The sequence below is a fragment of the Peromyscus leucopus genome, chromosome 5, assembly GCF_004664715.2.
Source record: "Peromyscus leucopus breed LL Stock chromosome 5, UCI_PerLeu_2.1, whole genome shotgun sequence".
NCBI lineage: Eukaryota > Metazoa > Chordata > Mammalia > Rodentia > Cricetidae > Peromyscus > Peromyscus leucopus.
The window spans coordinates 684987-707925 of NC_051067.1; the positions used below are offsets into that span (position 1 = coordinate 684987).

Sequence of the window (22939 nt, forward strand, 5' to 3'; positions counted from 1 at the left end):
CCAAAGTTAACTCAAATAGAACCCACATGCAGCCCGGGCTCATCGAGAAATTAGGATATAAGCCTTAACTGCATTAGGAATTCTTTCTCTTTTATGTACTATTTTCTGTGTTTTACTTTCTCAGCACATTTATTTCTGTGGTTTCTGTGGTCTCCTTTCAAGCAGTAGGCAGAAGGGAGTTACTGCTCTGCCTGTGATGACTGGTCCTGATTACAAAGGAAAACTAACTGCGCTGCCACTCCACAATGGAGTAAGGAAGAGTGTCTGGATACAAGCTGTCCCACAGAGTGTATGTATTTAATGTCAATGGAAATGACTTTGGCCTCTGTATCAGGTGAAGACCCACACCAGCTGAAGTGGTTCCTGTGGGAAAGGGAAGGAGATAAACAAACACCAGGTGCTGAGCCTGGAAAACCGGCACAGTAGATAAAGGCATTTGCCACCAAGCCTGATGATCTGAATTCAATCCTTGGGATCTACCTGATGGAAGCAGAGAGCCAACTCCCAAAAGTCCTCTGACTTCCACACACAGACAACACACACATGAATACAGAATAAATAAAATGAAATTTAAATTTTATTTATTTATTCTTTCAAGACAGGGTTTTTCTATGTAGCTCTGGCTGTCCTGCAACTCGCTCTGTAGACTAGGCTGGCCTCAAACTCAGAGACTGGCCTGCCTTTGCCTCCCGAGTGCTGGGATTAAAGGTGTGCACCACCACCGCCTGTCTATTAATTTAAATTTATTAATGAATTGTTCTATTTTTAATTCCCTTCCTCCCTCTCCCTCTCTGAGTGCAGATGCCTGCATCCCCAAAGAGGGTGTCAGAAGTTACAGGCAATTGTGAACATCTGGTGTGGGTACTAAAAATCTAACTCTGGGTCTCTGCAAGAGCAGTAGGCATTGTGAACGGTGCCTATGGAGGCCAGAATAGGGTATCAGATACCCTGGAACTGGAGTTACAATTGTGAGCTGCTATGTGGATGCTGGAAACCGAATCCTGGTTCTCTACAAAAGAAGCCAGAGCTCTTAATCACTGATCTATCTTTCCAGACCCTTTTTAGTTAGGAAGTTTGGTAGGCAGTAAAAGAGGGACTAACACAGCCTCACCTCCCACAATCACACTCCTCTCCCTTGGCCACACCCACACCCCGCCTCCCGTAGCTCCGCCCCAACCCCCGTAGCCACGCCTCCTAAGGATCGCTCCAGCCCTGCGTAGCTCCGCCTCCTGAAAAACCAGCCCCTCTCCACCCTTGTGACCCCGCCTCCGCCGGTGTGGCCCAGCTTCGAACCTCAGCTCGACCTCGGCCCCCTCGGCCCCGCCTCCCGCGGCCCCTGGTGGACCTGAGCGGTCGCCCGCCTCCGCTATGGCCGCGCCGGTGACGCGGCAGGTCAGCGGCTGCGCAGGTCGAGTCCTGAGCCCGAGCGGCTCGGACACAGAGCGCGGGCAGCCACTGGCAGATGCCGTGGCGGAGCTGCCGGTGCTGGACGCGTCCGGGAGACGGGTGACGTTCGGCGCGCTGTTCCGGGAGCGGCGGGCCTTGGTGGTGTTCGTGAGGGTGAGCACCGGTGGGGCGGGACGGGAAGGGCCTCCCGGAGGCTGCCCAGCGCCTGGGTCAGTGTGAGTGCAGCACTTCGCCCGGAATCAAGCGCCTGAACCTTGTGAAACCTGGCTGCTGCCTTGCTGACGTGCTCTTATGCGTTGTTGCCTTTCAGCATTTCTTGTGTTACGTCTGTAAAGAATACGTCGAGGATCTGGCCAAAATCCCCAAGAGCTTCCTCCAAGTAAGTTTCTTGAGTGAGCGGCAGTGGCCAGTGCGATGGGGTGACCTGTGAGTGGGTGTCCCCTCCTCCATGCCCTAGTGGGGCGGAGACCTAATGCGCTCCTTTGCGCCCTCCTGAGAACGTACTATCATAATTTTTGTTACCTGTAAGCTGCCTGTGTCAAACCCAAATGTTGCATAAGAATGCAGGCACAGGCCTTTAGTCCCAGCACTTGGGAGGCAGAGCCAGGCGAATCTCTGTGAATTCGAGGCCAGCCTGGGCTACAGAGTGAGTTTCAGAACAGGCTCCAAAGCTACAAAATACAAAAACACAGTAACAACAACAAAAAAAGAAAAAACAAAAACAAAACAAAAAAATGCAAAATCAAAACAAAACACAGGCTTCAACTGCCTGATATTTTTGACCCTTTAATTTTATAACCCAAATAGTTATTCATTATAGGAAAATGTTGACATATCTTAGAAGTACGGATTTGTATTTGCCCATAAGTTGCAAGTTCCTTGACCCTGTTTTTCCTCAGTCCCCAGATATGGATGGAAGATGTGAGTGGAAGACATCCAGATATGGATGTGATGTGGATGTGGGAAGATGTGAAAAATGTAGATGTGAAGATGTGAGTGGAAGACATCCAGATATGGATGTGATGTGGATGTGGGAAGATGTGAAAAATGTAGATGTGAAGATGTGAGTGGAAGACATCCAGATATGGATGTGAAAAATGTAGATGTGAAGATGTGAGTGGAAGACATCCAGATGTGGATGGAAGATCTGAGTGGAAGACACTGGGCATTTGTAAAACAGATTTATTTTCACCACACATTTATTAATTAGGATGTATGAGAACAAAATTACCTCTTCTGCCTGTCCTTCTATTCCTTTTGTTTACAGTATTCTGAAACATCTTTACAATGTAAAGGCATTACATCAACCTAACTTTTTTTTTTTTTTTTTTTTGGTTTTTTCGAGACAGGGTTTCTCTGTGTAGCTTTGCGCCTTTCCTGGAACTCACTTGGTAGCCCAGGCTGGCCTGGAACTCACAGAGATCTGCCTGGCTCTGCCTCCCGAGTGCTGGGATTAAAGGCATGCGCCACCACTGCCCGGCTCAACCTAACATTTTTAATATTATTGACATTGTTGATTTACTTAACATACAATGGGTCTTGTGATATTTTCATACATGAATACTTTGTTCTTATTTGCTGCCACCCCTTCTTGCTTCTCTCCTCCTCCAGAGCCACACTGATCTTTTCCTTTGCTTTCTTGAAACATGTCTTTATATTCCTTTACCCTCTCATTCCCTCCTACCCCTAGACCTATCCTCTTAGCCTCCTCTTTACTTTCATACCCTACATAAATACATTCATATAAATCTAAACCTAGATTCTGCATGTGAGAAAAACACCACATTTGTCTTATGTGGCTCCTTTGAATTGGCATGATGATGTCCATTTCCACCCATTTCCTACAGTTATCATGACCTCATTCTTTATGGCTGATTGCATTTCCATTCTGTGTGTGTATGTGGTGTTTTCATTGGTGATGGTTTTTTGGGTTGTTGGGGTTTTGTTTGGTTGGTTTGGTTTTTCGAGACAGGGTTTCTCTGTGTAGTTTTGGTGCCTGTCCTGGATCTCACTCTGTAGACCAGGTTGACCTCGAACTCACAGATCCGCCTGCTTCTGCCTCCCAAGTGCTGGGATTCAAGGTGGATTCAAGCTACCACACCAGGCTATCAAAATACAAAGAAATTTTAAAGTAGATGTATTTTTGGTGATTTTGAAATAGACAGCACATTACTAGTCACTATGTCATTGTGCTGGACAGTAAATTTCTAAAATGATCCCTCTTCCTCATGTCTAGCTGAAATTGTACCCTTTGAACAATTTTCTGTATGCTCCACCCTCTTTCTCCCAGCCTGTGATAACCAGTGTTTTGTTCTCTACTTCCATGAGTTAGACTGTTTGAATCCATAGGTATCATAAGTAGAATGGTCTAGTACTTGTCTTTCTGTTCCTGGCTTATTTCACTTAGCATAATGTCCTCTGTGTTTTCACAAATGACAAAAACAACAACAACAACAAAAAACAAAACCAACTCCTTTTCCATGGTTGGATACCACACTTATCTTTATGCATTTCCTTGTCTTAGGTGCTGTTGATAGTGCTGCTGTGAACATGGAAGTGTGGGGTCTCTTTGCATGCGCATTTCCTTTCCTTTTGATGTATAACAACAGTGGCATTTCTGGATAATGTAGTAGCTCTGTCTTTAATTTTTTGAAGAGCCTCTGTACTGGCTGTACTAATTTATTCTCATCAACCCCATGCAAGGGTTGTCTTTGTTCCATGCCCTCATTTTTATCTCTTTTTGATTAGTAGCATCTCTCCTGGGGTGAAGAGATATTTCATTGCTGTTTTCATTTCCATTTCTCTAATGATTAGTGATGATCAATTTTTTTGTGTTGAGAGTATACAAATTTGTATGCATGTGTGTACAAGTTCATGTACATGGAGGCCAGAGGTCAACCACAGGTATTGTTCCTCAGGTGCCATTCACCTTATTTTTTATTTATTTGTTTACTTATTTATTTATTTGTTGGGGGTTTTTTTTTGTTTTGTTTTTTTGAGACAGGGTTTCTCTGTGTAGCTTTGAGCCTTTCCTGGAATCACCTTGTTTTTTATATAGCATCTCTCATTGGCCTGGAGCTTGCTGATTTGAATGGGCTGACTGTTTTGGAAGCCCCAGATCCACCTGTCTCCACCTCCCCATTGCTGGGATTACAACACATGCAGCTGCACTGGCTTTTTTGCATGAATTCTGAGGATAGAACTCAAATCCCCATGTAAGCACTGAGCCATCTCCCCAGCCCAAGAATTTTTCATATAGCTACTGACTGTTTGTATGTCTTCTGTCCTTTGAGAACTGACTATTTAAGTCTTAGCCCCCTCATTACTGGAGATCAAATCCAGACCCTGTGCATACTAGACAAGTCCTGATTCCCTAGCCCATTTTTGTCCATTTTTGAAACCAGGTTGTATTCTTGCTATATTTGAATTCATAGCATAGATTTAAATCTCTTGACAAGTGCATAATTCACATGGGTTTTCTTAGTCCAGTCAGTAGGTTGTGTCCTTTCTCTGTTGTTTCCTTTGCTGTATAGAATAGCACAATCTTCTTTGTATGTTTATTTTCGTTGCTATGCTTTATTGATTTATATGTACATGGTGGAGGTCAGGCAGCTTGCAGGAGTCAGTTCTCTCCTACCATGTGGGTCCCTGAGATGGAACTCAGGTCATCAGGCATGGTAGCATCTTTACTGTCTGAGCCAAATCATTGCCCAACAGTGATATACTGAGTTTCTCCCTATGTTTTCTTCTAGTAGTTTTTTTTTTTAAAGATTTATTTTATTTATCATGTACACAGTGTTCTGTCTGCATGTACCCCTGCCAGCCAGAAGAGGGCACTAGATCTCATTCTAGATGGTTGTGAGCCATGTGGTTGCTGGGAATTGAACTCAGGACCTCCGGAAGAGCAGCCAGTGCTCTTAACCTCTGAGCCATCTCTCCAGCCCCCTTCTAGTAGTTTTATGTTTAATGTTTAAGTCTTGAAATTCTTACATAGAGAAAATAAATCATCTGAATTACTCACATATTGTACCATATATTTCTTTCTACACATGCAATTTTGTTGTTTTCTATTCTTCTAGAAGCCTATAGGTGGCATTAGAACAAAACAAAAGAACTGCTTTAGGGAAAGTTCTTGAGACATACTTTCTGATAATATGTACTTGTCCCTCTTTCTCCCAAAGGAAGCAGATGTAACCCTCATAGTGATTGGACAGTCATCATACCATCATATTGAGGTAACTATCTAGCAAACTGAGGCACCAGCATGTTAAATATGTTTCAGATACAAAAATTGAATTTGTTGAGCCCATTGGCATAGTGTTTGTTGGAGGAAAGCTGGATTGCCATTACTTTTCTCTCCATTGTTCTTATAGAAATTCCAATTATTCTTTTTTTAGCCTTTCTGCAAACTAACTGGATATTCTCATGAAATCTATGTTGATCCTGAGAGAGAAATTTATAAAAGATTGGGAATGAAAAGAGGTGAAGAAATTTCCTCCTCAGGTAAGATGTTTCACATACAATTGTCTCAAACACTTGTGTGTTCTCACACTAGGGCATATGTGACTAGTGAAGCTGTGTTTGATACTTTTCCTGTTGCTGTGACAAAAAAGGCATCAGAGGGGCTGGTGAGATAGCTCAGTGGTTAAGGACACTTGCTGCGTTTGTAGAGGACCTAGGTTCAGGTCCCAGCACCAACATATTAGCTCACAACAACCTGTAACTCCAGTTCTGAGGAATCTGACATCCTCTTCTGGCATCCAAGGGCTCCTGCACATGCATACACACACACAGACACAGACCCCTACATATTATTTTTTAAATAATAATAACAATAAAAATAAATCTTAAAAAAAATTCTTAGCAAAGGGAATTTAAGGTATCAACACTGTTCAGAAGCCCAAAGGCCAGGGCTGGAGGGATGGCTCAGTGGTTAAGAGCACTGGCTGTTCTTCCAGAGGTCCTGAGTTCAAACCCAGCAACCACATGGTGGCTCTCAACCACCTGTAATGAGATCTGGTGCCCTTTTCTGGCCCGCAGGGACATATGTAGGCAGAGCACTGTATACATAATAAACAAATAAATCTTTAAAAAGAAGGAGAAGAAGAAGAAGAAGAAGCCCAAAGGCTCTTCTGAGATTCAGACCCTTAACTGTGAGCTCCCTGTAAAATTTTTTTTAATTTTACATATTTTATTAATTTTAGAATATACAATGGTACAGAGTAAACACTCCCAGAAAGAAAGAAAGGAAAGCTAATAGACAGCCTAGGATCACCTACCCAGGGGTGGCATACTACCCACAGTGCGATGGACCCTCCCACATCAATCATTAATTAAGAAAATTCCCCACAGACTTTCCTACAGGCCATTTTATGAAGGCATTTTCTCAGTTGAGATTCCCTCTTCCCAGATATGTCTGAGTTTGTATCAAGGTGACAAAAAACTAACAGGACAGCAAGGAAAGACCAGAACCCAGCAGGACTAGCACCAAATCCTGCAATTCCGTGTCTCAGATCTGGAATTCTTGGTGGAATCCTCTGTGTTCCAACAAGCATAGGCAGCCCCACCCATCCGGTTCTACTGTCTGCACACTTGTTGCCTTTCTGTTGAGCTGACTCCACCCCATGCCTGAGACTTGCTTTTTATCTATCTATCTATCTATCTATCTTAATTAATTAATTAATTAATTAAATGTATTCATTTATTTGCCTAAGGCTTTCCTTCTTTTTGGTTTTGCGAGACAGGGTTTCTCTGTGTAGTTTTGGTGCCTGTCCTGGATCTCACTCTGTAGACCAGGCTGGCCTCGAACTCACAGAGATCCACCTGGCTCTGCCTCATGAGTGCTGGGATTAAAGGCGTGCACTACCACTTGAGGCCTTCTTTAGCAGATGTCCCACAGTCCTGGCATCTTTAGTATTCTGGGATTCCCCTTGCAACTTAAGTTTCACCTTCATAACTCTATGCAATGGCCTCTCAAGCTACTTGCAGGAAATGTGACACTGCCACACATTGCCTGGCCCCAGTGGCTCTGTGGGACATTGGTGCAAGCTATCACAGCCTCATAACTTCTGCATTTCTTGTGTCCACAAAACCACATAGACAGTGCTGTGTAACTCTACCAGCTCAAATTGCAGAGTGGCTCCCTTCTACAACAGTGATGATGACTTGAATCTTAGTAGTTAACCTGGGCAGACACCTGAGCAGTTGTTTTTAGACAGAGAACCCTTCAGTAGTACTGTCAGTTCAGGCTCTTCTTTGAGATGGATTTACATTTTCACAAGTCTGAGGCTCTAGTTTTGGGGTCCTACCCTCAAAGCAGCATTCCTCTGTCTGTGAAGAGCCAGAGGTTCTATTTAGTGACCCCAATATCCTTAACAGTCATAGCTTTCTTCTTGCACTGGCCTTGTGTCTTTGAACTTACTCACATCCCCTTCTTGCTGTATCATATCTCTGCCCTCCCCCTCTCACTACAGAGCTGACTACGAGTAGTGAACGGTAGCCATGCCACTGCCTGGACATTACACTGTCATGAGATGACCTCTGCCAAACAACCTAGTCCATTACTTTTAAGATTGGGTCTCCTCTGTAGTCCCAGTCTGACCTTGAACTTGTGGTCCTGCTGTGTGCCTCCTGAGTGCAGGGATGATGGATTCATCATCAAGCCCAGCTGAATCGACCTGTTTGTCTTTTTGTAGGCTAGACTTGGTTTCTGAAATACTAGATATGAGAAGTCAGATTCCAGTCAGTCATTCTCAACAATTATTGTGTTCTTATTGTGACACCCATGTGTTGGATACTGCTTGAGGAAAGATGATAAAGGACAGCCTCTGCCTTCCAGGGATTTCAGTGCAGCTTAGAGGCCTGTGATGGAGGAGATGTGTGGTGATACATTTGTTCCCCAATATATTGTGTACCCTAATAAAACTTATCTGGGATCAGAGAACAGAACAGCCACTAGATTAGACATAGAGGCCAGACAGTGATGGCACAGGCCTTTAATCCTATCACTCGGGAGGCAGAGATTCATCTGGATCTCTGAGTTCAAGGCCACACTGGGAACAGATCCAAGCATGGGTGGTGCATACCTTTAATCCCAGCACTAACCATAAAGGTCTGGAGGTCTGTACAGACAGACAGGAAGTGACAGAGCTGGGCAGGAAGAGGAAGTGATGTAGCTGGGTGAAGAGAGGAAATGAGATGGCAGAACAGAAAGGCATATAGACATGGGTATACAGGAAGTAGGTCTCTTTGGCTGATGATCTCCAAGTGGTGAGAATATAGCTGACTTTTTCTCTGATCCTTAGATAAACTTTATTGGGCTACACAGATCAAATGTCACCACAGAGATGCAGGAGGGACAAATGCCTGTTTTGAGAATGTGAAAGAGAAAGGTCTAGAGGCAGTTGACTTTGGAGGTGAAATCCCAGCTCACCATGAAAGCTGCTGGTGGAGTGAGGATGGGAAGGGGTGCTCTAGACAAAGGCAGATGTCCAAAGCTTCAGAAGTTACACTCATTTGAAGACATGCAGGTACTTGTCTCTGGCCGAACTAGTATGAGTGACTGGATAGGCTGGGCTGGTTCACACTGAATTCAGGTTGACTCAGAGTTTGGATTTATCTTTGGGTAATCCTCTGGTGTTTTGTGGCAGCTAAGTGAAGGAGTCACAGAATGTGTGGAGGAGGAACTAGACCTGGCTAAGCCAAAGCCAGTGATGGTGACAAAGATGTACTCAGCCAAGGAGGCTTTACTAGAGATGGGGCTAGGAGCTGCTTGAGAAGCAGATGTGCCATGATATTATTATTACTATTACTATTATTATTATTAATGCATAAGAGTGTTTTGCCAGCAAGTATGTCACATGGGTGCCTAGTGCCCACAGAAGCCAGAAGAGGGTATCAGATCCCCTAGGTGGTTATGAACAACCATGTGGGTGTTGGGAATCTAGCCCTGGATCCTCTGGAATAGCAACCAGTGCTCTTATCATGAGCAGTCTCTCCAGCACCTATCCCCTGATTGACATGTTCTTTTGCTGGCGGTTTTATTTTAGTATACTTCTTATTTTGAGACAGTCTCACAATGTAGCCCTGGCTGGCCCAGAACTTTCTGTGTACACCAGGCTGGCCGCAAACTCACAGATATCCTCTTGCCTCTGCTTCCCCTAATGCTGGGAGTAAAAGTGTGTGACACCATGTTCCATCTTACTGCTGATGTAAGACTGCAACCTAAACTCAACTAAAACTGATGAGCCAGCACTCAGTTTTCACCTACTAGTGTAGGATCACAGGCCTCGGGGTTGGGCTCACGGTTTTCATGTGCGTTAACAGTCTAACCACGTGTAAAATGTGTTTGTAAACCAGGCATGGTGGTGTACACCTTTAATTCCAGCTCTTGGGAGGCAGAGGCAGGGGAATCTCTGTGAGTTTAAGGCCAACCTGGTCTACAAAACTAGTTCCAGGACAGCCAAGGCTACACAGAGAAATCCTGTCTTGTAAAACAAAACAAGCCAGATGATGGTGGCACATACCTTAAATCCCAGCGCTTGAAAGGCAGAGACAGGTGGATCTCTGAGTTTGAGGTCCCAGCCTGGTCTACAGAGTTCCAGGATAGCTGAGGCTACACAGATAAACCTGTAAGGCGAATTGCTAAAAGGTCTTATTAATTAAAAACAAAACAAACAAAAAAACAAACAAACAAAAAAAAAAACAAAAACAAAACCCAGAGCCAAATATTGGGGTAAAAACTGAGATCACAGGAATAGGACAAGCCACAGCCAGCCTCACGTCACCGACTCCTCAGCCTCCAGAGAGAGCCACATCCCGTATACCCAGGCCTATGTCCTTTCTTTCCCTGCCATCTCACTCCCTCTCTCTGCCCAGCTACATCACTTCCTCTATATGCCCAGCTCTGTCACTTTCTGTCTGTCTGTACAAACTTCCAGACCTTTATGGTTAACTAAGGCATGTGTTACCATGTCTGGGGCTGTTCCCAGTGTGGCCTTGAACTCACGTAGATCCAGATGAATCTCTGCCTCCCAAATGTTAGGATTAAAGGCATATGCTACCGTTGCCTGGCTCCCATGTTTAATATAGTGGCTGGGTTTTTCTTCGGATCTCCAAGTAAGCTTTATTTATTAGAGCACAGATAAAATATCACCACAGAAACCTCTATCAAAAAAAAAAAAAAACCAACAACAACAACAAAAAAGATACAAAACAAAACAAAAGGTCTGTGAGTTTCACTTATGTGACACTACATTTCTTGTCTCAAGACAGGAAATGTAAAGAAAATAAGTTAATTCCAAACCAAATGTATTTTATAATTATGAGAGAATACCTGCAACTTGTTTTCCACTCCCTTTATTTAAATATATTTCATATAGCATACAGTATGTATCATTTTATATAGCTTTGTCTGTGATACTGTTATATAATATGCATTATGTCAAAACAGATTTATATTAAGACTTTTACAATCTACAGTATATAAATATGAGCTATGCCAAATAAATACATATGCCTATGCATAATTATATAGTATAATGTATATATCTTTGGGTTTATAGTTAAGATATCATATTCTCAAATAGAAAATATTAGATTTGGGGTCATCAAAATGTCTCAGTGGGTAAAGAAACTTACAGCAAAGCTTACACTCGGAATTTGATTTCTGAAACCCACATAGTAGAAAGAAAGAACTGGTTCCCACAAGTTTTCCTCCACCTTCCATACTCACTTCATTGCACATATATGTATGCACACTCACACATATGCTCTCTCTCTATACATACACACTAAATAAATAAATGTTGCTGGAGAGCTGCTCTCCAGGTCCCACCAAGCCCTGCAGTCCCACAACCCATGTATACAATAATCACTCAAACGCTTATATTACTTATAAACTGTATGGCCATGAAAGGCTTCTTGCTAACTGTTCTTATATCTTAAATTAACCCATTTCTATAAATCTATACCTTGCCATGTGGCTCGTGGCTTACCGGCATCTTTACATGCTGCTTGTTCTGGCGATGGCTGGCAGTGTCTCCCCCTCCTTCTTCCTGTTCCCCCAATTCTCCTCTCTCCTTGTCCCACCTATACTTCCTGCCTGGTCACTGGCCAATCAGTGTTTTATTTATATAGAGTGATATCCACAGCAAATAAATATATACTTTTGTGTTTGTTATTGTTGATAGAGCTTCTCTGTATAGTTTTGACTGTCCTGGAACTCATTCTGTAGACTAGGCTGACCTCGAACTCACAGATCCACCTGCCGCTGCCTACCAAGTGCTGGGATTAAAGGAGTTCACCACCACCACCTGGCAAATACACACATTTTTAATAAAAAATATTGGATTCTATAAAGTAGGCCGGGCGGTGGTGGCGCACGCCTTTAATCCCAGCACTCGGGAGGCAGAGCCAGGCGGATCTCTGTGAGTTCGAGGCCAGCCTGGGCTACCAAGTGAGCTCCAGGAAAGGCGCAAAGCTACACAGAGAAACCCTGTCTCGAAAAACCAAAAAAAAAAAAAAAAAAAATATTGGATTCTATAAAGTAAATTTTTTTTTTTTTGAGAGAGACAGGGTTTATCTGTGTAGCCCTGGCTATCGTCGAACTTACTCTGTAGACCAGGTTGGCCTTAAACTCACAGAAATACACCTGCCCCTGCCTTCTGAGTGCTGGGATTAAAGGTGTGTGTGTAGACTGCCTGGCAAGATTTTATAAAGTAATTTTTAAAGATGTATGAGTATTTTGCCTATATGTACCATGTGCAGCATTGTAGAATGAATATTAAAAGTACTTATTAATAAAATCAAACCTGAGGCCAGTTATTGGGGTGAATATCAGAGAATTCCAGAGAATATCTGCTGGAAGATCAGAGAAGCAGAACAAGCTACAGCTACCTCACCTTGCCAGTTCCTCAGTTGATCCTGTTTCCTCAGACTGAAAGCCTCTCAGTCCTCATCCAGAATGAATCTCAGCTGAACTGTGCTGCTCAAAGCCTAAAAGCTTAACCAGCTAAAAGCTTCTAGTTTCTGGTCTTCATGCCTTATATATCTTTCTGCTTTCTGCCACCACTCCCTGGGATTAAAGGCTCACTTTCTGGGATTAAAGGCTGAGTCACCATGCTTGGCTGTATCCTTGAACACACAGAGATCCAGGTAGATCTCTGCCTCTGGAATGCTAGGATTAAAGGCATGTGCTACCACTGCCTATCCTCTATGTTTAATATTGTGGCTATTCTGTCTGACCCAAAATAAGTTTATTAGCGTGCACAATATTTTGGGGAACACAGTACCACCACACAGCATTTATGGAGACTGGAAGAGGAAATTGGATCCCTTGGAGCTGGAGTTTCAGACTATTGTGAATTACTTGGGGTGCGGGGAACTGAGCCATCTCTTCACTTCATAAAATGCTTTGAAAGGTTCTTCCTTGTAAGGAAAGCATAACTCTGAGAGTCATTCTTAGGATATTAAAAAACTAAACCAATTAGGGTGGGGAAATGGCTCAGTGGTTAAGATATTGGCTGCTCTTCCAAAGGACAGAGGTTCATTCATTCATCCACTTGGTGTCTCACAACCATCTGTAATTCTGGTTCTGGGGCCCTGATGCCCTCTTCTGGCCTCTGTGGGCACTGCATGTACCTGGTGCACAGATGTACATGCAGGCAAAATGACCATCCAAGTAAAGTAAAATTTAAAAAATTAAACCACTAAGATTATATTTTATGCTAAATGTCATGGCTTCATTTCTGTTGCTGTGGTAAAACATCCTGCCAAATGTGATTTAAGGGAGGAAGGGTTTACTTGGCTCACAATTCTAGATTGTGGGCTATCACTACAGGAAGGCAGTCAAGGCAGCAGGAACTTGAAGCAGCCAGTCACATAACATCCACAGTCAAGAGCAGAAAGCTTTGAGTTAATGCATGCATGCTAATGCTCATCCTCCTTTCTCTATTCATACATAATCCATGCTCCCCTAATCAGAGAATGGTACTACCCACAGTGGGTACACTAATCATGATAATTTCCCACAAACAGGTCTACAGGTCAATTTAATCTAGACAATTCTTCACTGAGATTCCCTTCCCAGATGATTCTAGATCATATCAAATTGAAAATTAAAATTAACCATCATAGACTACTTGAATTCTGTGAGTCACTCAAGAAAATTCATTATATTCCAAAAGGGCTTATGGGAATCCCACTTTATAGCCAGTTACAGTCTTCTGGTATGCAGACATATGTAACACCCATGATACATAAAATAAATACAATTTTAAAAAATTAAACAACCCAGGCTTGCAGTTAGCATCTGTATTAAGTATTAAGATCATCTTGAAACTTAGCCTTTCACCTGTCTGATCTGATATTATCTTCAGGTAGATTTTGTCACCACTGAGTTACTGCTTGTTTGGCATGTAGATAAAGGTGCCTACATGTAGCTGGAGTCAAACTGATCTGGGTCAGAAGAAAGCCGTAGGGGAAAGTAAGTTTGAGTCTGGGTGTTTTTTCTGTACAGTCATCAAAGTTTAAAGCTTAAAGTCAGACATAAACAAGGCAAGAATAAGAGAAAAATAGTTATAAGATGAGCAGAGACTGAGTTTCTCAGCTCAATGGGAGCAGGAATGTTAGTCACAGAGCAGACATATCAGTCACTGTGAAAACAGAAGTAGATGACAGGCATCAAGCAGCACTTCTGAGACCCAGCCCCTGCCTTCCTGGGCTCTGTCATTTCCAATCCAAGTTTTCCAAGAACTTGGAGGTTTTGGGAGCGTGGCCCAGAAGCAACACTTCACCCACTAACTAGAACATTACCACAGCTAATGTGAGGGAAACTGGAAAGGGTAACCTAGTCCTGGGCCCAGGAAGAAGAAACGGTGTTGACCATCATTTAACAACCTGTGCAAAGTGTGTCCTGGGGAAGAGCATGATTGCCTGTTAGCAAGGACCAAGCAAGTACACATGGGAATTAAGATAGAGGTAGTACAAATCTGAGACGTTCCTCATGATGTTCTCTGTAGCAGATGGTCCAGGCCCATCATCACTTCTTCCTTTAAGACAATGTCCTCAGCAGAGACATCACCCCCTCCCAGCATGTTTGTCCTTTGCTGGAGATATTTTCGGTTGTCCAGCTCAGTGACTAGTGTTACTAGCATTTAGCAGGTGCAGAAAACAAGGATGTTAGCCAGGCGGTGGTGGCACACACCTTTAATCGCAGCACTTGGGAGGCAGAGGCAGGCAGATCTCTGAGTCCAAAGCCAGCCTGGTCTACAGAGTGAGTTCCAGGACATCTAGGACTACACAAAGAAACCCCCGTCTTGGAAAAAAAAGAAAAAGAAAAAAAGAAAAGAAAAGAAAACAAGGATGTTGCCAAATGTTTTAAAAACTGTCCTAAAAAAGACTCCCTGAGCAAGTGTCAGTGGCAGGTTAAGCCATTGTTTCAAGGAAGAAAAAAGATAAATGAAAAGTCCAGGGCTATGCTTTCCTTTGAAGAGTAAGGAAAGGATGATGGGGCCCAATACAGAATCATTCTGGGGCTGGAGAGATGATGGCCCAGCCATTAAGAGCTCACACTGCTCTTGCAAAGGACCCAAGTTCAGTTGCCAGTCCTCACCCTGGGTACTCACAACAACCTATAACTCAACCTCCAGGGGATACAATGCCCTCTTCTAGCCTCCAATGGGCACAGCATGCACATGGGCAATCACACATGGATACAGACGCACACATAATTTAAAGTAAGTCTTTATTTTTAAAGAATGTTTTATTTAAGAACTGACATCTTGGGGATTTAGCTTAGTGGTAGAGCGCTTAAGGCCCTGGGTTCAGTCCTTAGCTCTGGAAAAAAAAAAAAAAAAAAACCTGACATCTTTTTTTTCTTTTCATTTATTTTACATACCAACCACAGTTTCCCCTCCCTCCTCACCTCCCTACAACCCCCCCCCTCCACCACTCCTCCATCTCCATTCAGAAAGGGGCAGGGCTCCCATGAGAGGCACATCAAGTCGAGGCAGGGTTGAGCTCCTTCCCCTGCATCAAGGTTGGGCAAGGCAACCCAGCATGGGGATTGGGTTCCCAAAAGCTAGCTCAAGTGCCAGGGATCTTGAGATCCTGATCCAAGAACAGGTCCTGATTCCACTGCTAAGAGCCCCATAAACAGACCAAGCTACACAACTGTCACACACATGCAAAGGGCCTAGGTTGGTCCCATGAAGGCTCCCTAGCTGTTGGTCCAGAGTCGGTAAGCTCCCATGAGCTCAGGTCAGCTGACTCTGTGGGTTCCCCTGTCATGACTTTGACCTACCCCCCCCCCACCCCCCGGCTTGTACAATCCTTCCTCTCTCTTCAACAAAACTCCCTGTAAATGGATGTTTCCTGTCCTGACCGCCCAATCCCAAATAAACACACAGAGGTTTATATGAGTTATAAGTGCTCAGCCAATAGCTCAGACTTACTACTAACTAGCTCTTACATTTTAAGTTAACCCATATTCCTTATTTATGCTCTGCCACATGGTGGTAGCTTTATTAGCACAACACATTCATCTGCTCCCTCTGCATCTGGCTGGCGACTCTTGACACCACCCTTCTCCTTCCCAGCATTCTGTTTGGCTTTCCCAACTAACTTCCTGCCTAGTTACCAGCCCACCAGCTTTTAATTAACCAATGAAAGTAATACATATTTATAGTGTAAAAAAGGATTATTCCACAGCAACTCCAGGAGCTCAGCCCAATGCTTGGCTATGGATCTCTGCATCTACTTCCATCAGTTACTGGATGAAGACTCTCCAAGACAATTAGGATAGTCACCAACCTGATTACAGAAGAAGGCCAGTTCAGGCACCCTCTCCACTATTTCTAGGACTGACATCATATCTTATTGGAATATAAAATGATAATACCTAAAGACAGTTTTCAATATTTCAGGACAGAGCCCCCACATAAAGTCCAGCCTGCTCTCGGGAAGCCTTCAGAGCCTGTGGCGAGCAGTCACTGGCCCACTTTTTGACTTCCAAGGAGACCCAGCTCAGCAAGGCGGAACCCTCATTTTAGGTCCAGGTGAGCATCAAGGATGGGTTGTGTCTCAGTGCCCTCCACAGTCTCAGAGCCACCCACTTTTCTTATGTGACAGACACTGAAAATGCCTGGCCTAATGCGGTGGCGTGCTTTGGTAAGGAGCATCTTTCATTTTCAGAGGTGTCTGTGTTTGATGAGGGTCCTCATCACTACAGAGTGAGGGCAGGGATTTGAGACACATAATTAAAAATAAAATAAATCTTAAAGGAGTTCAGTGCTCACTTTGGCAGCACATATTCTAAAATTGGAACAAAGATTAGCATGGCCCCTGCACAAAGGATGACATGCAAATTTGCAAAGTATTCCATATTTTTCCTTGGGCACTCAAAGAAATCTGGAAATCTACCATGAAGGAAATGGGGGATCCAGATGTGCACAGTGATACCAGGCTCAACAAAGCCGTCTGGCCCAAAGGAATAGGAATGCTCCAGAGTGGGTCTTTCTACATTTGACCAGAAAATGTAATGAGAATGAGGATTCACCAAACAAGCTCTACACTTTGATAATCTGCATCCTTATTAACACATTAAAAAAAATTACTGGCAGGAAAACAAACAGACAAAAAAGCAGAGTGGTGGTGGTACACACCTAATCCCAGCACTTGGGAGGCAGAGGCAGGTGGATCTCTGATTTCAAGGCCACCCTGGTCTACAGAATGAGTTCCAAGACAGCCAGGGCTAAAAAAGAAAGAAAGGAAGGAAGGAAGGAAGGAAGGAAGGAAGGAAGGAAGGAAGGAAGGAAGGAAGGAAGGGAAAGAAAGGAAGGAAGGAAGGAAGAAGGAAGGAAGGAAGGAAGGAAGGAAGGAAGGAAGGAAGGAAGAAAGAAAGACCCATACAGACAGTTAATATGGATGAGAATATGAATAAAGTTATGGAACTAAGTTCGATAGTGGCCCAGCCAGATAGCTCCCCAGGTAAAGACACTTGTTGCTCAAGCTTGGAGAGCTCAATTTTTTTTTAAATAAAAGAATCTTTTTTTTTTTTTTGGTTTTTCGAGACAGGGTTTCTCTGTGTAGCTTTGCACCTTTCCTGGGACTCACTTGGTAGCCCAGGCTGGCCTTGAACTCACAGAGATCCGCCTGCCTCTGCCTCCCGAGTGCTGGGATTAAAGGCGTGCGCCACCACCGCCCGGCAAAATAAAAGAATCTTTATTTTTACTAAGTAAACTGGGAGCCCCACACAGTGTTGGAAAGCAAGCCAGTACTGGGGTTAGCCCATTCCGAAGTAAGACCTGCTGTACGCCACAGCCTTCAACAACTGCGGTGACTGTGTCTGGGCCAGAGATGCCTCTGGCTGCACCCTCGTCAGTGTGGAAAGCTAGCTTTCTCCACATTCAAGTTCTGCAATAACAGACCAAAAAGTCACTGTGGCATAGGCAGGTGGTTCTTCATTCTTCTGCCTCTTTAAAATTAGACCTGCTAGTGACTTATTAAATTAACACTTGTATAAACCCCAGACTCTTGAAAGGACTGCTTTTGACTGAGTGTTTGGTTTTTTACAGCAGGCACTATTTTACGCATCTCTCACAAATTTAGATCAATTTTTTTTAAGCCTTTTGGGGCTGGAGTTGTAACTCGGTGGCAGGTGCATTGCTTCCTGGGCTCAGTAGTAATAAATAAATAAATAAGTAAATAAATGAGCCCATTTTGAGTTCTATAAGTTTACCCAGAATGCTACTGAACCACTTGGAAGCTTGTTTCTGGTGCTGGGGACTGAGCCCACTAGGGCAGGGCTGTACCTCAGCTTGGAGCTCCCCACTTTCCATCACTTCCCTTCTTTGCTGCTTTTTTTTTTTCTTTTTTTGAGATAGGGTCTCCCTAGGGATCTCTAGCTGTTCTGGAACTCACTATGTAGACCAGGCTGGCCCCAAACTCACAGAGATTCATCTGCCTCTGCCTTTTCAAAATTTTGTTTTAAGACAAGTTCTCGATGTGCAGCCCTAGTTAATGTAGAGCTGACTCTGCAAAGCAGACTGGCCTCAGACTCCCAGAGATCTGCTGTCCTTGCCTCCTGAGTGCTGGGATTAATCAATCATTTTGCATTTCTTTGTTTAGTATGTGCATGTGTTTGTGTGAGCATGCATGCATAGGGAGCAGGACACATGTGTCTTGTTGGTACATGTAAAAGTCAGAGGACAACTTAAGTCTGTTCTCTCACTCTGTGATGTGGGGTCCTGGGGATCAAACACAGGTTGTTAGGCTTGGTGGCAAGTGCCTTTACCCCCTGAGCCGTCTCACTAGCCCATATTCTTTCTCCGTGGTGTTGGGTATTTCACCCAGGGCCTTGTGTATTGTGTCGATGCTCCTGTCACTGAGCTGTACCCCAGTCTTCCAGACCCATATTTTTGAATAACTAATTTGCATTCAAGACCTGGAAGAGGTTGTTGGTTTTTACCTGGTTCCTCAGTTCATGTCACTGAGTCACTTGGCCATTGTCTTAGGGTTTGTATTGCTGTAGAGATATCATGTCCACGGCAACTCTTATTTAGGAAAACATTTAATTGGGGCTGGCTTACATTTCAAGTCTAGTCCATTATCAACATGACAGGAAGCATGGTGGCCTGCAGGCAGACATGGTGCTGGAGACCAGGTAGCTGAGAGTTCTACAGCTGGTGTGGCAGGCAGCAAGAAAAGAGAGCCACTGGGCCTAGGTTGAGCTTCTGAAACCTCAAAGCCCACCCTTGTTGACATATTTCCTCCAATAAGTCCACACCTACTCCAACAAGGCCACAGTTCCTAATCCTTTCAAATAATGTCACTCCCTATAAGAGAGATCCTGTCTTAAAACAAACAAAAATTCTGTTTTTTAGTTCAAGGTGGAACAAACAGGACGTATATGATAAATTAACTTGAGTGGATAGGATTGTGGATGTCTAGGTGTACTGTAGCTAGTTGGCTTTCTGCCTTCTCTTCTAACATCTTAGCTTAGTTATAAAACATCCTATGAAATCAGTGTTTTTCTTTCCTTCTATTTTTTTTATTTTGGCAGTGCTAGGGATGACCTAGATCCTCATGAATACTGCACCCCCCCCACCAGCCCCAGAAGCGAATTTTTGAAGCAAATAATTTATTAGTTCATGTGCTTAGGAAATAGAAGTAATTTCCCAGCTGATACCTATGTTAGTTCCAGATTCTGCTTGTCTGGTTGGTTGTTTTATTTAATTATACTTGATGAAACTGAATAGAAGGGTATAATTTAGGATGCTGTCCCCTCGGAGCTCATAACGTGTTAAGTAACACTCTTATTCAACCATTGCCTTGTCGTGGTTAATTGCCATAATGCAGAATTATGGTGGCATTACATAGGGAATATAATGGACTCCAGGTAATTAATTTTTCCCTTTGGACTAATTAGGAGCTGAAAGGCTTCCTTGATCCTGATAAGCAGTAAATCTAAAGACTAGTGCGTCATTTGCCCTCAGCATTTTTGTCCTTGTTCTCTTCTAGGTAACAGCATCCACTTTGTGCACCGAGACAGGAATAGGTTGGATCACAAACCCATAAACTCTGTTTTACAGCTTGTGGGAGTTCAGCCTGTGAACTTCATGAGCAGACCTACAGTTATCCATGTGTGACTTCACGTAGGATCTTCTACTTGTGAATGGGCCCTTGAAACGTGAGCCAAAATGCCAGGCATCATGGCTTCACGAGGTCATGAAAACACAAAGCTCATGTGCCTATAGAACTCTATGCTGAGAGGCATCAGTTGTCAAACATGGGATAGGCATTTTAAATTGTATAGCCTCTATAATTATCCATTCAATAAAATATTTTTGGCAACTAAATAATTAGAAGGAGGACTGGAAAAATTGTTCAGTGGTTAAGAGCACTTGCTTCTCCTGCAGAAGACCCAGGTTTGGTTCCCAAAACGCACAGGATGGCTCACAATTATCTGTAACTTCAGTTCCAAGGAATCCAACACCCTCTTCTGGCCTTGGGGACCAGGTACACATGTAGTAAACAGGCATAAATGTAGGGAAACACTCTTGCACATAAAATAATAAATAAATCACCGGGCAGTGGTGGCAGATGCCTTTGATCCTAGCACTTGGAAGGCAGAGGTAAGTGGATCTCTGTGAGTTTGAGGCCAGCCTGTTCTACAGAGTAAGTTCCAGGATGGCTAGGGCTGTTACAGAGAAACCCTGTCTCAAAAAAACATTAAAAAAAAAAAAAGGAAAAAATAAATCTTATAAAACTACATACATATATGCATGTGTGTCTGAAGGGAAGGTAAGAATGGGCCAGGTATGATAGTACAGGCTTGTAATCCTAACACTGAGAAGTGGGAACAGGAGTGCATCCTGAGCTGTATGGGGAAGAGCCTTAGAAAAATGGTCAGTTAATGGAAGGGGGAAGGCAACTCACCACAGTTTTACTTAGTAGGTGAAAAAAATAAAAATAAGAACAGATTGTCAAATTCTGTAAACATTGTAACCACATATATGTGTGGTTTTTTTATGTTCTTGGAGAAAAGATAGCAAGCACAGCACAACACTGCTAGTAGGGGTGTGTGTGTGTCTGTGTGGTAAGGTTATAGGTGTTTCTGCTCGCTTTCCAAGTTCTGTATTTCCCATGTTTTCTTATAAGCTCGGCTGATTTGGGGGTGGGGCAGGCATGAAAGGACAAATGCCTGCCTGCATCAAACTCCAACACCATGCAGGTGACAGTGGTCGCCTCCCATGTGAGGAGTCATTGGTCAATGAAAATAAGACCTCAGAGATAGCAGAGGGCCTGGTCAGCACACACTCACATCTATTGCACTAGGATTGTTTTGGTGGAATTAAGTGAGTTGAGGGAAATACTTGATTTGGCCTAGGGGCTGCGCTTGGGGATCAAAACCAAAGTTTTCATGCATGTGAACACATATTCTTGTATCACTGAGCTGTATCCCAGTGCTGACCATATTTTAAATATTTAAATATCTATAACAAGGCACCTAGAATGTGTGCAGCTCTAGATTTTATCCCTAGCACTGCGTGTACACACACACATACACACACACACACACACACACACACATATAAATACCACTCAGCTAAGAAATTGTCCCAGAAATTTTCATGCAAACTATCACAAAATCAAAATGTTGGTAATCCATAGCAACTGTAATACTACTATGACCTTATACTTTCATATAAAGCATATTAAGTCACAAAACTATTTTAATGTATTTTCACATGAGTATATATGAACAGTCATGTTAAATCAATAAAAATGAGAATTTTCAGAATTCAAAATTAAATTTTTTTTTTGCTGTTTTTTGTTTGGGATATTTTGTGTGTTGTGGGGTTCTTTGGGGGTGAAGGAAAACAGTGCCTCACCATGTAGTAGGCTGACTTAGAACTCTCTAGCCCATGGAGAGATGGCTCAGATGTAAAGAGCCTATGTTCCTTTTATAGAGGTCTGGGTTTGTTTTTCTGCACCCATATCAGGCTCCTCACAAATGCCTATCTGGCCTCATCAGCACATGCATACACATGGTGAACATGTACTCTGATACATACACATATACACATCAAATGTAAGGAATAAATCTTAAAACATCAGCCCTCTTTAGGCTGGTCTTAAACTCAATCCTCCTGTCACAACCTGTAAGTGCTGGGATTACAGGTATGTGCTGTCACACCCAGCCTGTTCTAATATGAACATAAAGAGTAATAACCAGATCCCTTTTTGCCAGTTTTAACAAAAATTTATATATTTGCAAATATAAAATGTTATTTACATGGCTTTAGGGAGGTAAAATTCCAGATGGTTGCCACCCAAACAAATACATGTACTACCAAGGCAATAGCTGGGTGTGGTGGTGTCTTAATCACTATTTTGATGTGAAGCAACCTCATGACCAAGGCAACTCTTTGTTGTTGTTGTTGTTGTTGTTGAGACAGCCTTGGCTGTCCTGAAACTCGCTTTGTAGACCAGGCTGGCTCTACCTCTACTTCCCAAGTGCTGGGATTAAAGATGTGAGCCATCACTGCCCAAGGCAACTCTTAAAAAAAAAAAAAAAAAAGTATTTAAGTGCTTGAATTGGCAGCATATGTACTAAAATTTGATGGAGAAGATTAGCATGGCCCCTTCACAAGGATAACACACAAATTTGTAAAGCATTCCATATTTTTGGTAGAATTCTGCACTTAAAAAAAGGCATTTAATTGGGGGCTTGCTTACAGTTTCAGAGGCTCAGGAGATCATGGCAGGGAGCATGGTGGCACATAGGTGTTGTGAGAACTTTACATCCGGATCTTCAGGCACAGAGAGACAGAGAGACTGGGCTTATGTGCTTTTGAAACCTCAGAGCCCACCCCCAGTTATACACTTCTTCCAATAAGGCCACACCTCCTAACCCTTTTAATCCTTTCAGTCCCATTCCCTGGTGACTAAGCATTCAAATATATGAGCCTATAGGGGACTATTGTTATTCAATCACTGGAGCCCAGGACCAGCCTAGTTTGTGTGTGTG

The 22939-nt window shown here is 43.2% G+C and overlaps 1 protein-coding gene and 2 pseudogenes across 6 annotated transcripts in view; all 3 read left to right on the forward strand.

The window, feature by feature from the left end:
• Positions 1–1240: 1240 nt before the first annotated feature.
• The window catches only part of Prxl2c (peroxiredoxin like 2C), a 35567-nt gene continuing 13868 nt past the window's right edge, over positions 1241–22939 (forward strand). Inside the window, exons 1-6 of one of the 6 annotated variants that reach the window (XM_028891710.2) lie at positions 1254–1560; positions 1718–1786; positions 5589–5642; positions 5805–5910; positions 16332–16463; positions 19927–20273. In XM_028891710.2, the coding sequence (XP_028747543.1) occupies positions 1369–1560; positions 1718–1786; positions 5589–5642; positions 5805–5910; positions 16332–16463; positions 19927–20054 (681 nt within the window). In that variant the 5' untranslated portion in view covers positions 1254–1368 and the 3' untranslated portion in view covers positions 20055–20273. Of the gene's footprint in view, positions 1561–1717; positions 1787–5588; positions 5643–5804; positions 5911–16331; positions 16464–19926; positions 20274–22939 lie in introns of those variants that run through there. The other 5 variants (XM_037205639.1, XM_028891711.2, XM_028891712.2 and 2 more) reach the window with 5 other exon arrangements.
• On the forward strand, positions 16696–16795 carry LOC114708437 (annotated as a pseudogene).
• LOC114708438 lies at positions 22498–22598 on the forward strand (annotated as a pseudogene).